Source organism: Pleurodeles waltl, chromosome 2_1 (genome assembly GCF_031143425.1).
Source record: "Pleurodeles waltl isolate 20211129_DDA chromosome 2_1, aPleWal1.hap1.20221129, whole genome shotgun sequence".
Classification (NCBI taxonomy): domain Eukaryota; kingdom Metazoa; phylum Chordata; class Amphibia; order Caudata; family Salamandridae; genus Pleurodeles; species Pleurodeles waltl.
The window spans coordinates 29,582,321-29,603,000 of record NC_090438.1 but is presented as its reverse complement, the minus strand read 5'-3'; the positions used below and the strand labels follow the sequence as shown (position 1 = coordinate 29,603,000).

Below are 20,680 nucleotides of genomic sequence, written 5' to 3'. Positions count from 1 at the left end.
TGGCTCAAGAATTTTTGCAACCAGAACACACTTCACCTAGGAAAGTGTGTCCTCTGCTGCCAAGTCATCCGTTAGATGTGGAAGACCCAGATTATAATGGTCTGTTTGGTGCGGCTCACAGTTCCTCTGAACTTAATGTAAAATATCAGGTGGAAGATGACTAGGACTACTATGAACAGTTCTATTAGCCAAAACAACAATGTATTGAAAGATCTAGGCAGAATGGAGTGCATTTGCAGCATTTTGCTCAACCTCCATTTCATGATGGCATGTTGCAGGACTACTATAAGCGCTTCCCTGAACCTGTAAGGTCTTCGATTCATCCCTCTCAGACTCCAACACTGAGATCACCTTGTCCTATGCCGCTATCTGCAACTCCTAGCTTGACTCCGGTGTCTAGCATTGCTAAGCCTCCTATGGATGATGCATTTTCCTCGAACAAGGACTGGGAGAAAGGGGAAATCATATTCACACTGAATGGGATGATTCTCCTCTGAACACCTTCACTTGGGCTGCAGTTTGTGGACTCCCCAGCTAATGATATCAGATGTTTCCACAGTCTTATGGACATGGCTGCCAAACGTCTTATGACGTGAAGGAACCACTTTTTTTTTTTTTTTGAGGATTCCTAATAGTGGATTATATATGGGACGAAGGAAAAAAGATAATGGAAAAATCCTGCCACAGTATCTGCTATTTTACCAAGAGTTGATAAAAATAAAATACAAGGCTCCTGAAGACTCGCCTGCGTATTTGGTTGGTCACCCAAAGTTAGATTCTGTGGTGGCAAAAGTGGTCCAGCACCTGTCCAAAGATCCTTCAACACAGATTATCAACCCTGTCTGACGAAGAAGGCATGCACCTTGATAATACAGGAAAAAGGTTTTCAAGTAGGTCAGCGACAGTTTAAGCAGCCCATTTGCTGGCAATATTGGGCAGATATGACGTGGTCTGACATTGCCACATGCATATATCTTCTGCCAGAGGATAAAAAGGGCTGGTTTGCACCAGTCCGGGGACCCCTGGTCCCTACTCAGGCACAAAACTACACAAAGGAAAGGGGAGTGACCACTCCCCTGGCCATCACCAACCCAGGGGTGGTGCCCAGCAGTCCTTCAGGTGGCCACTCAATTCTGCTAACTTGGAAACAGGAGGTGCAGAGGCCTTGGGGAGTATCTGGTTGGTCAGGACAGGTAACTGACTTCAGTGACCCCTTCTGGTAGGTGGTCACCCTTCAGAGTGACCATGCCCCCGTTAGGGCTATTTAGGGAATCCCTTACGGATGGGTCTCCAGATTCAATGTGCAAGGCTCCAGCAGGACTCCTTTGCATCACCCTCTGCTGCTCCTGGCCACCGGAACCGCTGCTGGACTCTTCACGAACCAAACAAGCCTACAACACCCAAGATGACCTGGCCTTGCAACATTGTTTCTCTGGCTCCTTCCAGCAATTGTAACATTTCCATTGCTATGTATCCTCTGGGGTTGGCAAGACTTCAGCTGCACCAAAGAAGCAAGAAGGAATCTCCCTTGGAGTGAAGGAGTGAGTCCCCTGCATCTACAGGTACCTAAGGTGACGACATCCGGCTGCTCAGATCTGCCCTCTGCTGGAACTGAGTGGATTCTCCAACACAGGTGGTGGTTCTGAGTGGTCCTCATGGTCCTTTCTGCCATCTGCCCAACTTGGGAGACAGTGAAAACTTGCCTCTTCCTGTAGGACAGAATCCCTCTCACCACAAGTCCCTTGCAGCGACAAGGCTTGTTGAGTCCTGCTCTGAGGGATCTTCAGGCTCCAAGTAGCCCCGGCCTCCAGGACTTCATCCTTGCAAAGACTGTCTCTCCTCTGCTCCAGCGATGTGGGACTCCTCACTAGGAGTGCTGACTGGGCCTCCCTGCAACTTACTTAGCCTGCTCCCAGTGAGTTGCCTGTGGTGTTATGACTGCTTCTGCTGGCTGTCCTGACTGCTGAGGGTCAGCCTGCACTTCCCTCCAGGGTGGAGTCTCCTGGACCTTGTTGATCCTCTTCAACTCTGCAAATCCTCTATACTGCCCAGATTTGCCATTGCCGAGGCTTGTGGTGGTCCTCCTGACCACTGACCCGACGGCCGGCATGGGACAGCTTCTGCATGACTTTAGGGACTCCACAATTGACCTTCATCTTCCACTGTCGACCTGGATCTTCACCCACAGAAGGGTGGGCAGTGGCTCCTGCCCCACCTGGACATCCCTGCATGGACTAGACTCTGTCCCCTTCTTTTGCTGGTCCTCTTCATCTAGAATCCACCATTGGGTTCCACTGGACTGGTCCGTTCTTGAAAACGTCTTTTTCCAAGTCCCCTTATTAGTCAATGAGAAGACCAGGTAACTTCCCTCTGCTCTCCTGACCGCTGGTAGTCCTCTAGGTACTCACCTCTTGGGGTTCCAAGTTCTCTCAGCTCCTGAATAAACTACTCCACATCCTTGGGTGGGAGACCTGACTTCTCATTCCACTACTTTAGTACATGGTTTGGCCTCTCTATAGGGCCCTAGCTATTTTTTGCTATTACTTGACAATGTTTTTTTTTTTCTTTTTTGTGCTAGTTCCTAGTGTATACTTACATTCAATTGGGGGTCTGCTTATAGTTAACAAGTTCAGTGCTACTGTAATAAAGTACCGTAATTTTTGCAACACTCTGGTTCTTTTTCATGTGAGATAGGTGTAAGGAAATGCCTCCTTGGCATGTTTACCCCCTGACTTTTTGCCTTTGCTGATGCTATGTTTTGAATTGAAAGTGTGCTGAGGCCTGCTAACCAGGCCCCAGCACTAGTGTTCTTTCCCTAACCTGTACTTTTGTATCCACAATTGGCACACCCTGGCATCCAGGTAAGTCCCTTGTAACTGGTACCCCTGGTACCAAGGGCACTGATGCCAGGGAAGGTCTCTAAGGGCTGCAGCATATCTTATGCCACCCTGGGGACCCCTCACTCAGCACAGACACACTGCTTGCCAGCTTGTGTGTGCTGGTGAGGACAAAACAACTAAGTCAACATGGCACTCCCCTCAGGGTGCCATGCCAACCTCACACTGCCTATGCAGTATAGATAAGTCACCCCTCTAGCAGGCCTTACAGCCCTAAGGCAGGGTGCACTATACCATAGGTGAGGGAACCAGTGCATGAGCACTGTGCCCCTACAGTGTCTAAGCCAAACCTTAGACATTGTAAGTGCAGGGTAGCCATAAGAGTATATGGTCTGGGAGTCTGTCAGACACGAACTGCACAGCACCATAATGGCTACACTGAAAACTGGGAAGTTTGGTATCAAACTTCTCAGCACAATAAATGCACACTGATGCCAGTGTACATTTTATTGTGAAATACACCCCAGAGGGCACCTTAGAGGTGCCCCCTGAAACCTTAACCAACTACCTGTGTAGGCTGACTAGTTTTAGCAGCCTGCCACACTCGAGACATGTTGCTGGCCCCATGGGGAGAGTGCCTTTGCCACTCTGATGCCAGTAACAAAGCCTGCACTAGGTGGAGATGCTAACACCTCCCCCAGGCAGGAGCTGTAACACCTGGCGGTGAGCCTCAAAGGCTCACCCCCTTTGTTCCAGCACCACAGGGCACTCCAGCTAGTGGAGTTGCCCGCCCCCTCCGGTCACGGCCCCACTTTTGGTGGCAAGGCCGGAGGAAATAATGAGAATAACAAGGAGTCGTCACTGGCCAGTCAGGACAGCCCCCTAAGGTGTCCTGAGCTGAAGTGTCTCTAACTTTTAGAAATCCTCCATCTTGCAGATGGAGGATTCCCCCAATAGGGATAGGATTGTGACCCCCTCCCCTTGGGAGGAGGCACAAAGAGGGTGTACCCACCCTCAGGGCTAGTAGCCATTGGCTACTAACCCCCAGACCTAAACACGCCCTTAAATTTAGTATTTAAGGGCTCCCCTTAACCTAAGAATTTAGATTCCTGCAACTACAAGAAGAAGAGGACTGCTGAGCTGAAAACCCCTGCGGAAGAAGAAAGAAGACACCAACTGCTTTGGCCCCAGTCCTACCGGCCTGTCTCCTGCCTTCCAAAGAAACCTGCTCCAGCGACGCTTTCCCCAGGACCAGCGACCTCTGAATCCTCAGAGGACTGCCCTGCTTTCCGACACCAAGAAACTCCCAAGAACAGCGGCCCTGGTCAACAAAGACTGCAACTTTGTATCCAGAGGAGCAGATTTAAAGACCCCTGCAATCCCCGCAAGAAGCGTGAGACTTGCAACACTGCACCCGGCGACCCCGACTCGACTGGTGGAGAAACAACGCTACAGGGAGGACCCTCCGGCGACTCCAAGACTGTGAGTAACCAAAGTTGTCCCCCCTGAGCACCCACAGCGACGCCTGCAGAGGGAATCCCGAGGCTCCCCCTGACCGCTACTGCCTGACTCTGAAATCCCGACGCCTGGAAAAGACCCTGCATCCGCAGCCCCCAGGACCTGAAGGATCGGAACTCCAGTGCAAGAGTGACCCCCAGGAGGCCCTCTCCCTTGCCCAGGTGGTGGCTACCCCGAGGAGCCCTCCCCCCCCCCCTTGCCTGCCTGCACCGCTGAAGAGACCCCTTGGTCTCTCATTGAAAACCATTGGAAACCCGACGCGTGTTTGCACACTGCACCCGGCTGCCCCCGCGCTGCTGAGGGTGTACTTTTTGTGCTGACTTGTGTCCCTCCCCGGTGCCCTACAAAACCCCCCCGGTCTGCCCTCCGAAGACGCGGGTACTTACCTGCTGGCAGACTGGACCCGGGGCACCCCCTTCTCCATTGAAGCCTATGTGTTTTGGGCACCTCTTTGACCTCTGCACCTGACCGGCCCCGAGCTGCTGGTGTGGTGACTTTGGGGTTGCTCTGAACCCCCAACGGTGGGCTACCTTGGACCCCAATTTGTACCCCGTAGGTGGTTTACTTACCTGCAAGAACTAAGAATAACTTACCTCCCCCAGGAACTGTTGAAAATTGCACTAAGTGTCTAGTTTAAAAAAAGCTATATGTGTTTTATTCCAAAGGTATATATGCTATTGTGATTATTCAAAGTTCCTAAAGTACTTACCTGCAATACCTTTCAAATGAGATATTACATGTAGAATTGGAACCTGTGGTTCTTAAAATAAACTAAGAAAATATATTTTTCTATACAAAAACCTATTGGCCTGGAATTGTCTCTGAGTGTGTGTTCCTCATTTATTGCCTGTGTGTATGTACAACAAATGCTTAACACTACTCCTTTGATAAGCCTACTGCTCGACCACACTACCACAAAATAGAGCATTAGTATTTTCTCTTTTTGCCACTATCTTACCTCTAAGGGGAACCCTTGGACTCTGTGCATGCTATTCCTTACTTTGAAATAGCACATACAGAGCCAACTTCCTACAATAGGTTACAGTGAGACTACTATGGTATTGCAAGTCCTTTACACTCCTCCTAGTTAAGTCTTGGCTGCTCACCACAGCTACCACTAGCGAGCCCTGGCTACCTAGACACTCTTCACTCCCTAATAGGGGTTGCCTGGACCTGGTATAAGGTGCAAACACCATAGGTGTCCACCACACACCAGGCGGCCAGTTTCCTACACCTGCTATCATTGGCTAAAGCGGGCATAGTTAACTTTTCTATTAAAGTACATTCAGTGGGGATTTTCAGGTGTGCATCTTGATCTCAATCATTATGGTCTAGTAGAATCATTAAATAACTTCTTAAAGGTTTATTCAGAGCCGTTCTTCTGGCAGCTTAATACAATACTGGCATGGATGATGGATTCCTTCTGATCCTATTCAGAAGGCACAGTTAAAATTCTTAGCATGGAAAGTGGCATTGCTACTATCTTTGATGTCGGCCAGAGGTGCGAGAAAAATCAAGCGTTCTCAAACCAGGAGCCTTTCTTGCAGTTTAAACATGGTGCTTTGGTTTTAAGGACTAAACTTAGCTGTCTTCCAAAAGTTTCTACGGATTTTGATCGGGATGAACCCATTGTACTAAAAACATTCTTCCTGAATCTGCAGACAGCAGCGGGAAAAATCGCTACACACCCTGGATTTAAAAGCTGTCTAAAGTTCAGTTTGCATTGCACAAAGCAGTTACGAAATACAGATCAATTGCTAGTCGCATATGGAAACCTTAACAAGAGTGGTCTGATTTCCAAGGCAAGTATAGCTCGATGGGTATCGGTGGCTGTCCAGGTCTGCCGTTCTAAGGGCATTAGGTATTTGATGGAAAAGATCAAAGCACACTAACATCAACATCAACAGCCCAGTTTGCCGGAGTGCCTATTGAAATCATACCACATACCGACATAGAAGAACAGGCGTTTGTTCATGCAACATTACTCCCTGCAATCATCGGAGTTCAGTTATACGGCTGTGGAGCAAGCAGTATTACGCCGTCTATTCTAATAAGGTGAGCCATTTTAGATTTTATACATCTCACCAAATTGTAGTGGTTGCCGGGTCCAATTCCAAATCACTGCTTATAATTTCACCACACAATTCCTTTAAATAATAGAAGACCCAGCACTGTGGCAGCGGTAGTATCATGACATGTTTCGACTGGAAAGTGTTCTTTGCCACCATTCAGATCACTATCTTGTATAGAATTAAATCATCACATGCTCAAAAGGTGCACATAAACAGCATACTCTGGTTAACACTCTGTAGTCTCTCTTATCAAAAGGAGTGCGTATATCTGAAAAAGTGAAAATACAAAATTGCATTATAATTTATGCACTTTCAGAGCACAAGCCCAACGCAGTTAGAGTGCAGTACAGGAACATTTGCTCCAAAATTCAATAACTGCTGCAAAATATAATGCCCAAATGGGCAAAATCAACTGTTGTCACTGATAATTGGAAAATAATTTAACAGTCTAGATCTAAATCGCAATGAATCATCGGTTTTAAGGTGCAAAATATAATCCTAGAAACATTGTGCTTCTGAAAAGTGAATAACCGTATGTTAGTGACAAAAAGTAACCGCTTTTTTGAGTAAACGGAAAACTTAACAACTAAAATACTCAGGCCAATGCCTCAGTCCCTCTCGCTTAGACTGTATTCACTCTCGAACTATATCAACCTCAAATCAAGCCAGAGTGAGTAATTAGTTATATTATCTCCTTCACGTTCACAAAGATTTTCGTAACTCCAGAGATGAATCTAAAAAAAATCAGAACACATTAAAACTTTACAAAAAACAGCTCTCTCGTGACAGCTCAACAGCAGACTGCTGAACCCTATTGTTATAAGTATAAGAATGCAGATTTTACAGGAACACATCTTTGTACAATCAAGTTTACAGATGGACATGCATTTCTTCGTCACAATTCAGACACCATGGTTCTTTGCTGTCAAAGGCTAAAAGATACCTGCACTCAAGGATCCTCACTTCTTCTGGAATTCCGTCTTGGCGCGCTCTCTTCACCTATAGGCACTTGCTGAGCATGTCTTGCTACCCGGTAGTATGCTTATTATATTTTTTTCTTTTTTTTTTTTCCTTCATTTTTTTCTTTTTTCTTTTTATTTATTGCTCTTAAATGTTGGAGAGTTACCTTTTATGTACTTGCAACATAGTGCTTTCTTACATATATCTGTGGACAAGTATACTTCAAATAACTTTTGCAAGCATAAAGCCCATATATCTTTTTGATGATCTTGCCTTGTTAGTTCTGTCATATTTTATCTATCTTTACAAGCCTTGCATTTTCTGCATTTCACAAAGCCATTACTTGGTTTAAACCAGGCTCGCTTCTCTGTCCTCACATCACTCCTGAGGACGGTATCGTGCATAGCCCTCGCCTTCCTGAAAGTAACAAATCTCCTTGGTAGTTCATTGCCAGTTACCGGGCCACTCGTGTAGGTGTCAGTGTTTATTAAGGGCTGCTCCTACAGCCCAATGTTCAGTATGGTAGGTGATGATGAACCTACACGGATTCTCTCCCCAGTTGTTTTGGACCTTCTGAATAATATATCCTCCCTGGTCTTTGCATACTTTATTTTTTTAGCAATCTCCTATGTTCTAGCCACGTACCATACTGAACAAGTCAGGCCTACACAGCAGGTTTTGTGAAGGTACTGAAGATTGAGCCATGAGGGATTTTAAACCCCATGTGTCTCCCAGGAGACTTATTAATTAGTACATTACATCTCCATTGGGCAGAATGTCTTTATAGCCTGGAGTAGCGGTCTGTACCGGCTATTAAAGTCCTGCTCCATTTCTATGGGCCTTTATTTTTGACTGAGGACCATGAAGCTAGCCTTTAATGGCTGGCAGGCATTTACAGTGCACTGTAGTGTGTCTCTATTGGTCTCTTCACCAGTCATTCACATTTTTTTCCCACTCGCCACAGCATACAGCACAGGGCAGTGGATCTGCCTATTTTAGTCATTTGTTCTGTTGCACTGAGTGACAAAATGCCCTGACCACATGTTCAAATCTGCCCGAAAAGAACTCCAAGGATGTTTGGTCAGTACTTTCGTTAATGCTTTATTCTTTCCATTCTTTATTTTTGTCCTCCTTTTTTAAATTGGCTTTTGATGTAGCTGTAATTCAAACGTAATATGACTTTTGCAGGACAAAATAAACATTTTCTTTTGGCATGCATGAACACTCTGCTTCTATACCCCATGCTGCTCTATTGCATTTATTAACGAGGTAAAAAAAATGTTATTGCTTACATATGACCGTCCGGTGTACGTTTTTGGTATGTGCTTTCAATAAAAACATTTCACACTAGCTTCCTGAAGCCAGACCTTTGGGTAGGTTGCAGTTCACTAAAGAGGGTGGAAAATATATTGGTTTGAAAGAAATTATGCTATCTTGGCTATGCGAGATAATGTGTTCCTAAAGCAATGGACTTAGTTGGTTATCTTGTTTCTTGCAATTTTCACTTTAATATATTTTTTAAATGATAACCTAAGATTGCGCTTGAATTGTAGCCATAGATTTTTGATTTTGAACACTTGTCTGAGAATCAAATCCTCTCTATTAATTATGTCTTAATATGTCACAGGGACTACACAGATAATTACTTTTTGTCCAGCAATCGTTTTTTTTAATAATATCCATTTGATGTAGTAATATTAATCCTTATGAACTGGGTAAATTGTGTAATTTCTTTAAGCATTGCAGATGGAAAATTAAGTGCTGATGCAACAGCTCTCCTTGATGTATATCAATGTTTTTAAGGAGCCCACTGAGTCTGTCTGAGCATTGCTTAAGCACTAATTCTGTAAGGCGGATTAGTGTGGTTATGAATTCATTCAAGTATTAATAATGGGAATATGCTTGTCGGCAGTGAGGAATGTGCCATGATCCATCCGATAAAAGGTTTGTCCTCCTCTAACAGTCCACGTAACACGTGCATACAGTGGACCTCGATGTGCACTTGAATTGTAGACAGATTTCTGCTGAAAAGAATTGACCTAATATTGTAGTTATGATATAATCTTAAGGGGCAAAATAAATCATGTTGGCACAGTCATTGGGGCCCTCATTGTGGGAAAGTACCCTTTTTGGCATGGTTACCCCCGCGTTTTTGCCAGCTATTGGTATGCTTTGACTGTTTTCACTCTGGTACTCACCTCTTGGGGTTCCTAGTTCCTCCAGCCCCCCTCTAGCGATGTCTCATCCTTGGTTGGGGGACTGTATCTCGCAGTCCACTTATTTAGTACATGGTTTGGCCCTCCTCTAGGGCCTACATTGTTTTCTAATACTTTTGCCAATGCGTGTTGTTTTAATGCTCCTTACTGATTGCTATTGTGTATATAATTAGTGTGCTTACCTCCATTTGGGGGGACTGCCCACTAGTATTCTAATCTTGTTACCAAAAAAAGTTCCTTTATTTTTGTAACACTGAGTTTTTCTTTCATGTGATAGTGCTGTGTGACTATAGTGGTATCACATAAGCTTTGCATGTGTCTTAGATAAGTCTTGGCAGCTCATTCACAGCTACCCCTAGAGAGACCTGGCTCCCAGACACTGCCAACACTTCACTAATAGGGGATACCTGGACCTGGTATAAGGTGATAACACCATAGGTGCTCATTACACACCAGGCCAGCTTCCTATTCTCTTTTTCCAGACCTTCATCAGTGGCCATGAGCATGGTCATGTCATCCCTGTCATAAAAAGGGTTCAGGCAGTTCATATGGAGCACCCTCTGGGTGCTTTTAGAAGTGACCATGTCAACCAGGTAGGTGGCCTCACTCTTTCTCTCCACAATGTGCGGGCCACTCCACTTGTCCTGGAGTGCCCTAGAAGCCACAGCCTCCAGGACCCACACCACCTGTCCTGGCTGTCAGTACAGTCTTCTGATCATGCCACTGCTTCTGCAGTTCTTGGCTGGTCTGAAGATTTTTAGATACCCTCTTCATGCATTCGGCCATTCAAGATCCGAGGCCCAATACATAGTCCACAATTTCCTGTTTTGGAGGCTTGAGAGGTTGCTCCCAGCCTTCCTTCACAAGGCAAAGAGGAACCCTCTGTGTGTCCAAATAGAAGTTCAAAGGAGAATTAGCCCACTCCCTTTTGAGGAACCTCCCTGTAAGCAAAGAGGAGGCAATGTAACCGGTCATCTCACCACCTTCTGAGTTTTTCTGAGAGCCCCATTATCTTGCCTTTGAGGTTTTGTTGAAACTTTCAACTAACCTATTTGTTTTAGGATGGTAAAAAGTGGTTAATTTATAAGTGACTCCACACTCCATCCACATGGCTTTAAGGAAAGCAGACCTGAATTTTACTCTCTGATATCACCTCTTTAGGAAATCCCACCCTGGAGAAAATTCCCTGGAGGGCCTTAGCCGCTGCAGGGTTGTAGTGGTCCTAAGAGGAATGGTCTCTACCTGGTGGCATGGTGTACCTCCACCACCAGTATGAATCTGTTTCCAGAGGCTGTGGGAGGGTCTATGGGGGCAACAATATCCACCCCAACCCTCTCAAAGGGTACCTCAACCACTGGTAGTGGGATTAAGGGGCCTTTGTGGTGCTACCTGTCTTGCCACTGGCTTGACAAGTGACACAGCACCGACAAAACTCCTTGGTGTCTTCAGGCATGTCGGGCCAGTGAAAGTGAAGGACAAGCCTGTCCCAAGTCTTGCTTTGCCCCAAGTGGCCTGCAAGGGGTATGTCTTGTTCAAAAGGTTAATAGGAACTCCACAAACTTCAGAGGGTAACCAGTCTCCTGATGGCACCAGGTCTAGGGTCCCCTGCTTCTGAGTAAAGGAGGCTTTGTACTTTACAAGCCCTCTCCAAGGCAGTGAAACATTTGTGAATATCATCTCACACCTTGTAAGGTGTGGACTATCTTGCTTAGGTTCCTAGAATCATAGGAGTTCTCCCTGACCCTGGTGTCCCTAGAGCTAAGCTTGCTACCACCATGTGGTGCTAACCCAAAATGCCATCCCTCCCTCTCTACTGCTAAGGCCTTCCCTATCCAGGGCCAGCTGCTGCAGTCTTAGCCAACCTATGGTGTTATCACCTTATACCAGGTTCAGGTGAAGTGAAGGAGGCATTGTCTAGGAAGCCAGGGCGCTCTAGAGGTAGCAGTGGATGAGCAGTCAAGACTTATCTAGGACACATGCAAAGCTTCTGCAATACCACTACAGTCACAAAACACTACCATACATGAAAGAATCACACAGTGTTACAAAAATAAAGGTACTTTAGTATAGTAACATAAATACTAGAATACTATTAGGCAGTCCTCCCAATTGGAGGTAAGTAAACATACTAATTAAATACACAAATGCAATTAGTAAGGAGCATAAAAAGAACAAGCATTGGCAAAAATATTAGAAAATAGTCTAGGCCCCTAGGGAAGGGTTGAACCATATACTAAATAAGTAACATGCGAGATACAACCCACCGCCCCCCAAATTTTCAAAAAATGACAAGTACTTTTAAGGTCTTAAAATGCAAAGGATACACAGGCAGTTGACTATCTGATACTGTAAGAAGTAGTTGTGAACGTGCTTCTTCAGGTAAGAGTTTAGAATGGGAGTGATTTTCATATGTTTTCTTGTATGGGTATTTAGTCTAGTTGGCTATTTGCTCATGACGAGGGCTTCAGTTGTGAAGGATATTAGCTGCGTAGAAAGAGATGTGTAATCAGATGCAACAGATGCTGGGAAGGAAGTGGACTGCTATGGGTGCCAGGATGATGCAGAATGAGGTGTGTAGTCAGATGCTGGGAGGGAAGCTGCCTGCTATGGCTGCAGAGATTATGCTAATTGAGGTTTAATATTAGATGCCGAGAATTAAAGCTGATTGCAATGGCTGCAGAGGTGGAGAATGAAGTGTATAATCAGATGCTGAGAGGAAAGCTGACTGCTATGGCTGCATAGATGATGCAGAATGAGGCACATAATCAGATGCTGAGAGGGAAGCTTCCTGCTGTGGCTGCAGAGGTGGAAAATGGTGTGTAATAGGATGCCGCTGGTGCTGAGACGAACGTAGACTGCTATGGCTGCAGGAATGATGGAGAATTAGGTATGTAATCAGGTGCTGAGAGGAAAGCCGACTGCTGTGGCTGCAGAGATGATGCAGAATGAGCAATGTAATCAGATGCTGAGAGGGAAGCTGACTGCTATGGCTGGAGGGATGAGTGAGGGCGGACTTCAAGACTCAAAGGTGAGGGCATATGGTGTTGGGGGAAAGAGTCTCAGGAAGGTTGTGGCTAGGATTTCTTAAAAGTAGATTTTCTTGTCATGTAGCGTGCTGGAGTGTAAGCCTGCCACCCAGTGACGAACAGTGGTGAGGCAGGCTGCGATATTGGCCTGTAAGTGTGAAGGGTGAATCTTTTCATGTTGCTCTCAAGTGGTGGAACAGGCCATTTGTTTCCTAGAGAGAAATGGCTGGGTCTTGGGGTACTCTTTATGAAAAGGCTTGTGTGGAGCTGTAGGAGATCAGACGATGGCTGTCAAATTGAATTTCAAGTTTTGATTTCGATGGAAGCACCTTGCCTTCTGAGCAGAACACTGGCTGTTATGCCCAGTTTTAGAAATTATTTTTGCTATCTAAAAGTAGATGTTTATCTGGGAAAATAAGCTCTGTGCCATCATGCATCACAAGAGTTAGTCAATAAACCCGGGAAATCTCAGTAGACCTGGAGTTGGAAGGTTTTGATGTGGAAGAGGTCGAGCACAGGTAGTCCCTTCTGGATGACAGAGAGGTGGTGGCATGAGGGAGAGCCGCTTCGGTGCCCTGGTTAATTTGTGAGGACAGTGGGAATGGCGGACAGTACATTGGGTGCTTTGGTTTGTGTGGCAAAGAGGGCCTGTGGTAGGGTTAAAGAGCGCTGATGTCTCACTGCCCTGGCACCCCTGCAGCGTGCTTATCCAGGAGAGTGTTGCTGAAATCACTGCTTGCTTGATGCAGTGCAAAGCTCTCTGCCACATCAGTTTTTGTGGTACAGACTCACTTGCCTCCCGAGATCAAAGCATCCTTCCCTCCTCCGGATCTCCATGTTTAGTCACCCTTTTCAGTGGCAGCTGTCTTTTGAAGTTCAGGGGAGTTTTAAAGACCTGACTGTTCCCTCTGCCAGGTGGATACCCCTTGACCTTTGCTTATCCCTGCTCTTGTGAAGTTGCTAAATCAGTTGTATGCAATAAAGTTGCCTTTTTAATTTTCTGCTAAATTAAAGTTGGGTTAAAATTGTCGAGGTGGTGTTGTACTCATTACCTGAGCGAATTCCAAAAATGTTGAGTTTTAAGTTTCTTATTCATGCATTCTTTAATTTAGCTTACTGTATGATGATAACCCCTTGGGTAATCCCTAACACTTCCCATCCTTGAAACCTAACCCCAGATCTATGTTTAATGTTATGCATTCTTAAACTCCAAATATATAATTACTAAACCTTACTGTTACTCTTCCCTGAATCCCAAAATTCTAACCCTTTAGTACCCCTTAATTCTCTTCCCTGAACCCCAAACACCCCCCACTATCACTTTACGCACCCTTTCCTGAACGCTTTAAAACCATGTTATGATTTAATCCTACAATTACATGAACCTCACTGCCCCTTACACTTACTGTTTCTGAACCCTGCCCTATTCTTATGAACTCTTAACTCTACTCTTCCCTTGATCCTTACAGCCCCTCACTAGTTCCCTGCTCACGCCCCTCTTTGTGAGTCTCTCTCTACATCAGCAGGAGGAGCTCTGCTCACTTACCTTTGCCTTAGAAGGCCTGACACTTTTCAAATACTGTTTTATAGCCACAACTCTTTACGTCCTATTTTTTCAGTAGGTACAATGTTTGACTAATTTTTTCAGTCTACATTTTTCTCACAAGATGTTTACTGGTACACAACCAAATCACAGCAAGGAGGAGGGACAGGTGGAACTTTAGGACCATGTCTAGTGGGCGATGGAGAGTGGTTGAGAGCGGCATAACAACTGGAAGACCTGATGTGCTTCTTGATCAATGACAACTCTATGCATTCTTTTTTCTTTGGGATCCTGTGTTACCCAACTGTGCATCTCTTCATTTCTTCTGTTTCTTCATCTTTATTCCCTTTGTTTCTGTCTTACATTTCACTTTTGTTTGGAGCTTGAATTTTTTGTAAAACCTCAGTGAATGTGCATTTTAGATTTGAATGGAGTGCAGAGCACAGGGCTTGGCTTGCTCTTCGTGGATTTGAAGTTGTGCTCTAGGCGCCTGCTGGCACTACCCCCAGCCGCAGCTTCTGAGCACTGTAGCTGTACGAGGCATTTATCTTACATGGGTGCCCAGCTTAGTTCTTCAACAGCTATCAGCTCATGGAATGTCTGCACACCACAGGTTTTAGTGGACCCTGTATCAGGTCCTCTGTCACTATAGCTTACTGGGTTTATTTAAGCAGCGAGCTACTGAAGATGCAAATGTATCTTGGAGTTTTTTTCTTTCAGGAAGCATACACAGCTCCAGGTAGTTTAATTTGTAACATCCCACTGAAAGAAAGTTCTGCCTGATGTGTATCGACAAAAAGCTTCCTTGACAGGCACCAGTTTTTCTTGTTTACATCCTTATTCTGTCGGCTGTACACAACACGCTCCCTCACCTATACCTCTGAAATGCATTGATTAATGTATGTGCAAGGGAGGTGAAAGCTGTCAACTCTGCTTGATAAAGCAGTTTGGTAGTTTTCATTGTCATGGCAGCCGCAAAACCCTGTCTCCTATGAGGAGTTTCATGCATTCTCCGATGCTCAGGGTTGATTTCCAGAACACTAAATTTACAGGAATAGCCCACATATTCTAATTTCACATACGTCCCGCACTGCCTCCCCTCCCAAGATGATTTTATTGCTGGCTTGCTGTGGTGTAACTCTACTAGCCAGGACTCCATGCTGTGGTGTAACTCTACTAGCCAGGACTCCATGCTGTGGTGTAACTCTACTAGCCAGGACTCCATGCTGTGGTGTAACTCTACTAGCCAGGACTCCATGCTGTGGTGTAACTCTACTAGCCAGGACTCCATGCTGTGGTGTAACTCTACTAGCCAGGACTCCATGCTGTGGTGTAACTCTACTAGCCAGGACTCCATGCTGTGGTGTAACTCTACTAGCCAGGACTCCATGCTGTGGTGTAACTCTACTAGCCAGGACTCCATGCTGTGGTGTAACTCCATTAGCCTGGACACTATGCTGGGGTATGACTCCACTAGCCAGGACACCATGGTTACTCCACTCACCAGGTGTCCATGCTGTGGTCTAACTTTGCTAGCACAGGCACTAGGGGAGAAGTTAAGGCCTGCTTTTGAGTAAAGTGAATGTGTGAGTTTAAAATGCCAGGCACTGTTGCATTTTACTTTTGTTTCAAGCTTTTCATACATTTTTATTTACTTCATCATCCTTTTTTCCCCTGTTTCTAACATTTTGTTTTCCCCCTGAATGTTTTGGTGATTTTCTCCAGAACCAACGAAACGTATGCTTTCCTTCCAAGGCTTAGCGGAATTGGCTCATCGTGAATATCAGGCGGGGGACTTTGAAGCCGCTGAGAGGCACTGCATGCAGCTGTGGAGGCAGGAGCCAGACAACACAGGTGTCCTGCTGCTGCTCTCGTCCATCCACTTCCAGTGCCGCAGGCTGGACAGGTAGGTGCCTGGTGGTGGTCTCTTAGAGAGCCTGAATTAGCTTGTTGTATTTTTTGACTTGGGCGTTATGGTTTATCGTTGGGATGTCGAAATGTTTTGATCCTAGTTCGTTCCACTTTGTGTTAAGGTGGTGTATGAAGAGACTATGGTTAATCCTCTTGCCGTCCCTTTGTTTTTCACATTTTTTACTTGTTTTTTATTAGCGTCAAGCCTGTGGCAGTATGCGTTAGTGCATGTGTCTCGCTTGCGAGACACTGATGACAAGGGCTTGGAGCCCGCCTGTTGCTTACCATATATTGGCTTGTGTGGCACTCTTCTTTACATCCTTGAAATTGGCCACTACAGGCCTATGCAGTGGTGGCTAGTGAGCGGACAATGGATGTGTTGGGAATAATGTTCTTAGGACAGCTTGATCAACTGAAACCTGTTAGTTGGCTAGAATATCCACAATATAGTGTTTGATGCACGTGTATGTGTGCACCAAAGGGCAGTCTTGCAGATATTCACTAAAGCAATTTTACACAGGAAAGCACAAGTTGCACCTTTTTTCTTGTAGTGGGCCTTACGGGGCACAAGTAGTGTTTCCTTGGCCTTATCATAGCAAATCTGGATGCATTCAACAATCCATCTTGCAATGCCAGATTTAGAGCTTGAGTGGCCCGTGGATAGAGCTCATCATGTGGTTCCTGAGAGGGGTCCAAATCTGTCCTGAACATGTTAAACCCTCTGTGTTCTCTAGTAAAACGCCTTCCTTTATGACGAGCACATGAATAACCCATACATGTAGGTTGGCTGAGTACAGTATGCCATGTTCTCCGATTGTTGGTGGAGAATAGGGCATCATGTCCCATGCAAAGGTTCACCTCTTGAATTATGACCTGCACTCAGCATTTAACAGTGGGAATAGCTAGCATATAGACTAATCGTTCTGTGGTGAGGCAGTCCAGGTGAGAAATAAAACTTAGACTACTGAAGTTGGCCAGTTATGGTTAGCTGTGAATTTCATCCATGTTTAATTAGCCCGATTCTGCAGCGAATATTGGAGATTAATTTTACTAGCTTTTGCTCACCCACAATTGTGCCTTTCATAGATTCACCGGCTTGAATAATTTCCCGACTTTAGGTTGGGAATCCTCATCATGGTTAACATGACAGCATTTCAATACAGCAATTGACATTTGAAACAAAGACCACAAATAGCCCCTCCACCTCTTTGTGTGACCCGAAGGCTAATCAGAGGTCTATGCAGGGCTCAGTACCATAGATGTCTAAGCTGTCTGGCACAAGCTAGAATAGTATTGGCATTGATAGGGTTTGTGTTGACAAGTAGGGACAAATGTGAAAAAGGGGTGAGCAGTAACACGCAGCAGATGTGGCTAGTTCAGCTATCTTTGTATAACCGATGCAGGGACAAAACGAGTCACTTAACTTTCAGCTGCTGCATCTGCAGAAACAAAAGGTCATATCTTACGTTGTAAACAAAGTGACTGGTTTGTTAGGGTCGTGTTAGGGGGCAGTAGCCAATGGCTACCGTCCTTGAGGGTGGCTACACCCTCCTTGTGCCCACTCACTTTGGGGAGTGGGGGCACAGTACTATCCCTATTGGTCTTAATCTTCCAAAGCAAAATGGAGGATTTCTCAAGGAGGGGGTCACTTCAGCTCTGGACACCTTAGGGGCGGTCCTGGCTAAAGGGGTGACTGCTTGTTTTTCCTAATTTTCCCTCTGGACTTGCAGCCAAAAGTGGGGCGGGGTGTGTGTGTGTGTTGGGGGGGTGTGAGAGGGAGAGAGACTCTTTACTAGCTGGAGTACCCTGGGGGCACTGTAATCCGAGGCTTGAGCCTTTGAGGCTCACAGCCAGGTGTTAGTTCCTGCAGGGGGATGTGTGAAGCACCTCCACCCAGGACGGGCTTTGTTTCTGCCCACAGAGTGCACAAAGGCACTCACCCCATGTGGTCAGAAACTTGTCTGAAAGTGGCAGGCTGGCACAGTCCGGTCAGTCTTACACTAGCAGTTGGGCCGACATACAGGGGGCATCTCTAAGATGTCCTCTGTGCATTTTTCAATAAATCCCACACTGGATTAGTGTGGGTTTATTGTGCTGAGAAGTTTGATACCAAACTTCCCAGTATTCAATGAAGCCATTATGGTGCTGTGGAGTTCGTAATGACAAAGTCCCAGACCATATACTTAATGTGGCTACTGTAGGAAGCTGGCTCTGTATATACTATCTCAAAGTGAGAGATAGTGTGCACAGTCCAGGGGTTCCCCAAGAGGCTTGACAGAGTTAATAATAGGTAATACTAATGCTTTCTTTATGGTTAGTGTGGTCGAGCAGCTAGGCTTATCAGATGGTAGTGTTAAGCATTTGTTGTACACACACGGCAATAAATGAGAACCCGCACTCAATGACTTAACTCCAGGCCAATAGGTTTTTATTTAGAAACATATTGTTTTCTTAATTTATTTTAGAACCACAAGAGTTAAGTTGCAGGTAAGTACATTAAATGTAAGGTACTTTGCATAGGTATAGATAGTACTTTGAATAATAACAGTAATGAACACAGTTTGGCATAAAATGGCAATAAGCTATTTTAAAAGCTGACACTGCAAAATTCAACAGTTCCTGGGGGTGGTAAGTACAGGTTAGTTTTTGAGGTAAGTAAAGTACTTACAAGTTCAGTTTCCGGGGCATAGGCAGCCCACCGTTGGGGGTTCAAGCTAATCCCAAACACCCAGCACCACCAACACAGGACCGGTCAGGTGTAGAGGTTAAAGAGGGGCCTAAATAACACAGGCACCTATGGGGACGAGGTGATCCGTTTCCAGTCTGCTAGCAGGTAAGTACCTGCATCCTCGGGGAGCAGACCAGGGGGGTGTTGTAGAGCATGGGGGGAGGAGGGGTCAGGGGTGACACAAGGAGGCACACAAAATACACCCTCAGCTGCGGCTGGGTGCAGTGTGCAAACAAGGTGTCTGGTTTTGTATTGAAATCAGTGGAGGGACCTGGTGGTCACTGACGATGCAGGCAGGGCACAGGGGGGCTTCTCTGGCCAGCCACTGACTGGGCAAAGGTGAGGGACACCTGCTGGTCAATCCTGCACCGGTAGTTGGTTCTTCATGGGCCTGGGGTCTGCGGGTGCAGTGCTTCTTCTGGGCATTAGGTTCTTTGTTACCGGGCAGGCGCCGTCAGTGGGGTCCTCTGGATTCTCTCTCTAGGTGTCGTCGTGGGGGTGCAGGGAGGTCAGCTCAGGGTGGACATGTTGGAGTTGCCTGGGGGTCCTCTCTGCGGTGTTTTCTTCTCTGGACACGGGCCGGGGGCTTCGGGTGCAGAGTGGTGGGGACTCGGCTTCAGGAGTGAGGTGGGAGTCCCTTTAAAGATGGTTTCTTTTTCTTGCTTTGGACAGAGCCACTGTCCACAGGAGTTTCTTGGTCCTTTCTTAGGTGCAGGGCAGTCCTCTGAGTCGGCAGATGTTGCTGGGCCCGCAGGATGCGTCGCTGGTGCAGGTTCTTTGAATCTGGAGACCAGCTGGTAGGGCTGGGGCCAAAGCACTTGTCGTCTCCTCCTCTTCGGGGTTTTCAGGTCAGCAGACCTTCTTGTTAGGTCGTCAGGAATCTGATTTCCTGGGTTCAGGGTCGCCCTTAAATACTAGATTTCGGGTTATGTTTGGGGCTGGCGGGTAGTAGCCAATGGCTACTGTCCCTGAGGGTGGCTACACCCTCCTTGTGCCCCCTCCCTTTGGGAAGGGGGGCACATTGCTATTGGGCTAAATCCTCCAAAACAAGATGGAGGGTTTTCCAAAGAGGGGGTTACTTCAGCTCTGGTCACCCTAGGGGTGGACCTGGCTGAGGGGGTGAGTCGTCCTTGTTTTTCGGAATATCTCCCCTGACGTGCCGCCAAAAGTGAGGGCTGTGTCCGGTGGGGCAGGCATCTCCACTAGCTGGAGTGCCCTGGGGCATTGTAACACGAAGCCTGAGCCTTTGAGGCTCACTGCTAGGTGTTAGTTCCTGCAGAGGGGAGCGGGTGTGAAGCACTTCCACCAGGTGCAGGCTTTTTCTGGCCCCAGAGAGCACAAAGGCTCTCACCCCAGGGGGTCAGAAACTTCTCTGTGGCAGGCTGGCACTGACGAGTCAGTCATGCACTGAAGGATTGGGTTAAGTACAGGGGGCACCACTGGCATCAGTGTGGGTTTATTGTGCTGAGACGTTTGATACCAAACTTCGCGGTATTCAGTGAAGCCATTATGGTGCTGTAGAGTTCGTAATGGCAAACCATATACTTTAATATGGCTACTCTGCACGTACAATGTCTAAGAATGGACTTAGACACTATAGGGGCATATTGCTCATGCAGCTATGCCCTCACCTGTGGCATAGTGCACCCTGCCTTAGGGCTGTAGCTGCTGGAGGGGTGACTTACCTATGCCACAGGCAGTGGTTTGTGGGCATGGCTCCCTGGGAGGGGTGCCATGACAACTTACCCTTTTCCTCCCCACAAGTACACACAATCTGTGAGGCAGTGTGTGTGTGCTGAGTGAGGGGTCCCCTAAAGTGGCATAATACATGCTGCAGCCCTTAGAGACCTTCCCTGGCCACAGGGCCCT

At 46.4% G+C, this 20,680-nt stretch overlaps 1 protein-coding gene across 9 annotated transcripts in view; it reads left to right on the top strand.

Moving 5' to 3' along the window:
* OGT (O-linked N-acetylglucosamine (GlcNAc) transferase) overlaps positions 1-20,680 on the top strand; it is a 486,071-nt gene that overhangs the window by 19,462 nt on the left and 445,929 nt on the right. For 5 of the 9 annotated variants that reach the window (XR_011198862.1, XM_069209030.1, XM_069209066.1 and 2 more), the window contains exon 2: positions 15,898-16,078. Coding sequence is in view for 8 of the 9 variants with exons in the window: in XM_069209030.1 (XP_069065131.1) it covers positions 15,898-16,078 (181 nt within the window). In the remaining variant the exon portion in view is untranslated. The remainder of the gene's footprint in view (positions 1-15,897; positions 16,079-20,680) is intronic. The other 4 variants (XM_069209047.1, XM_069209086.1, XM_069209076.1 and 1 more) reach the window with 1 other exon arrangement.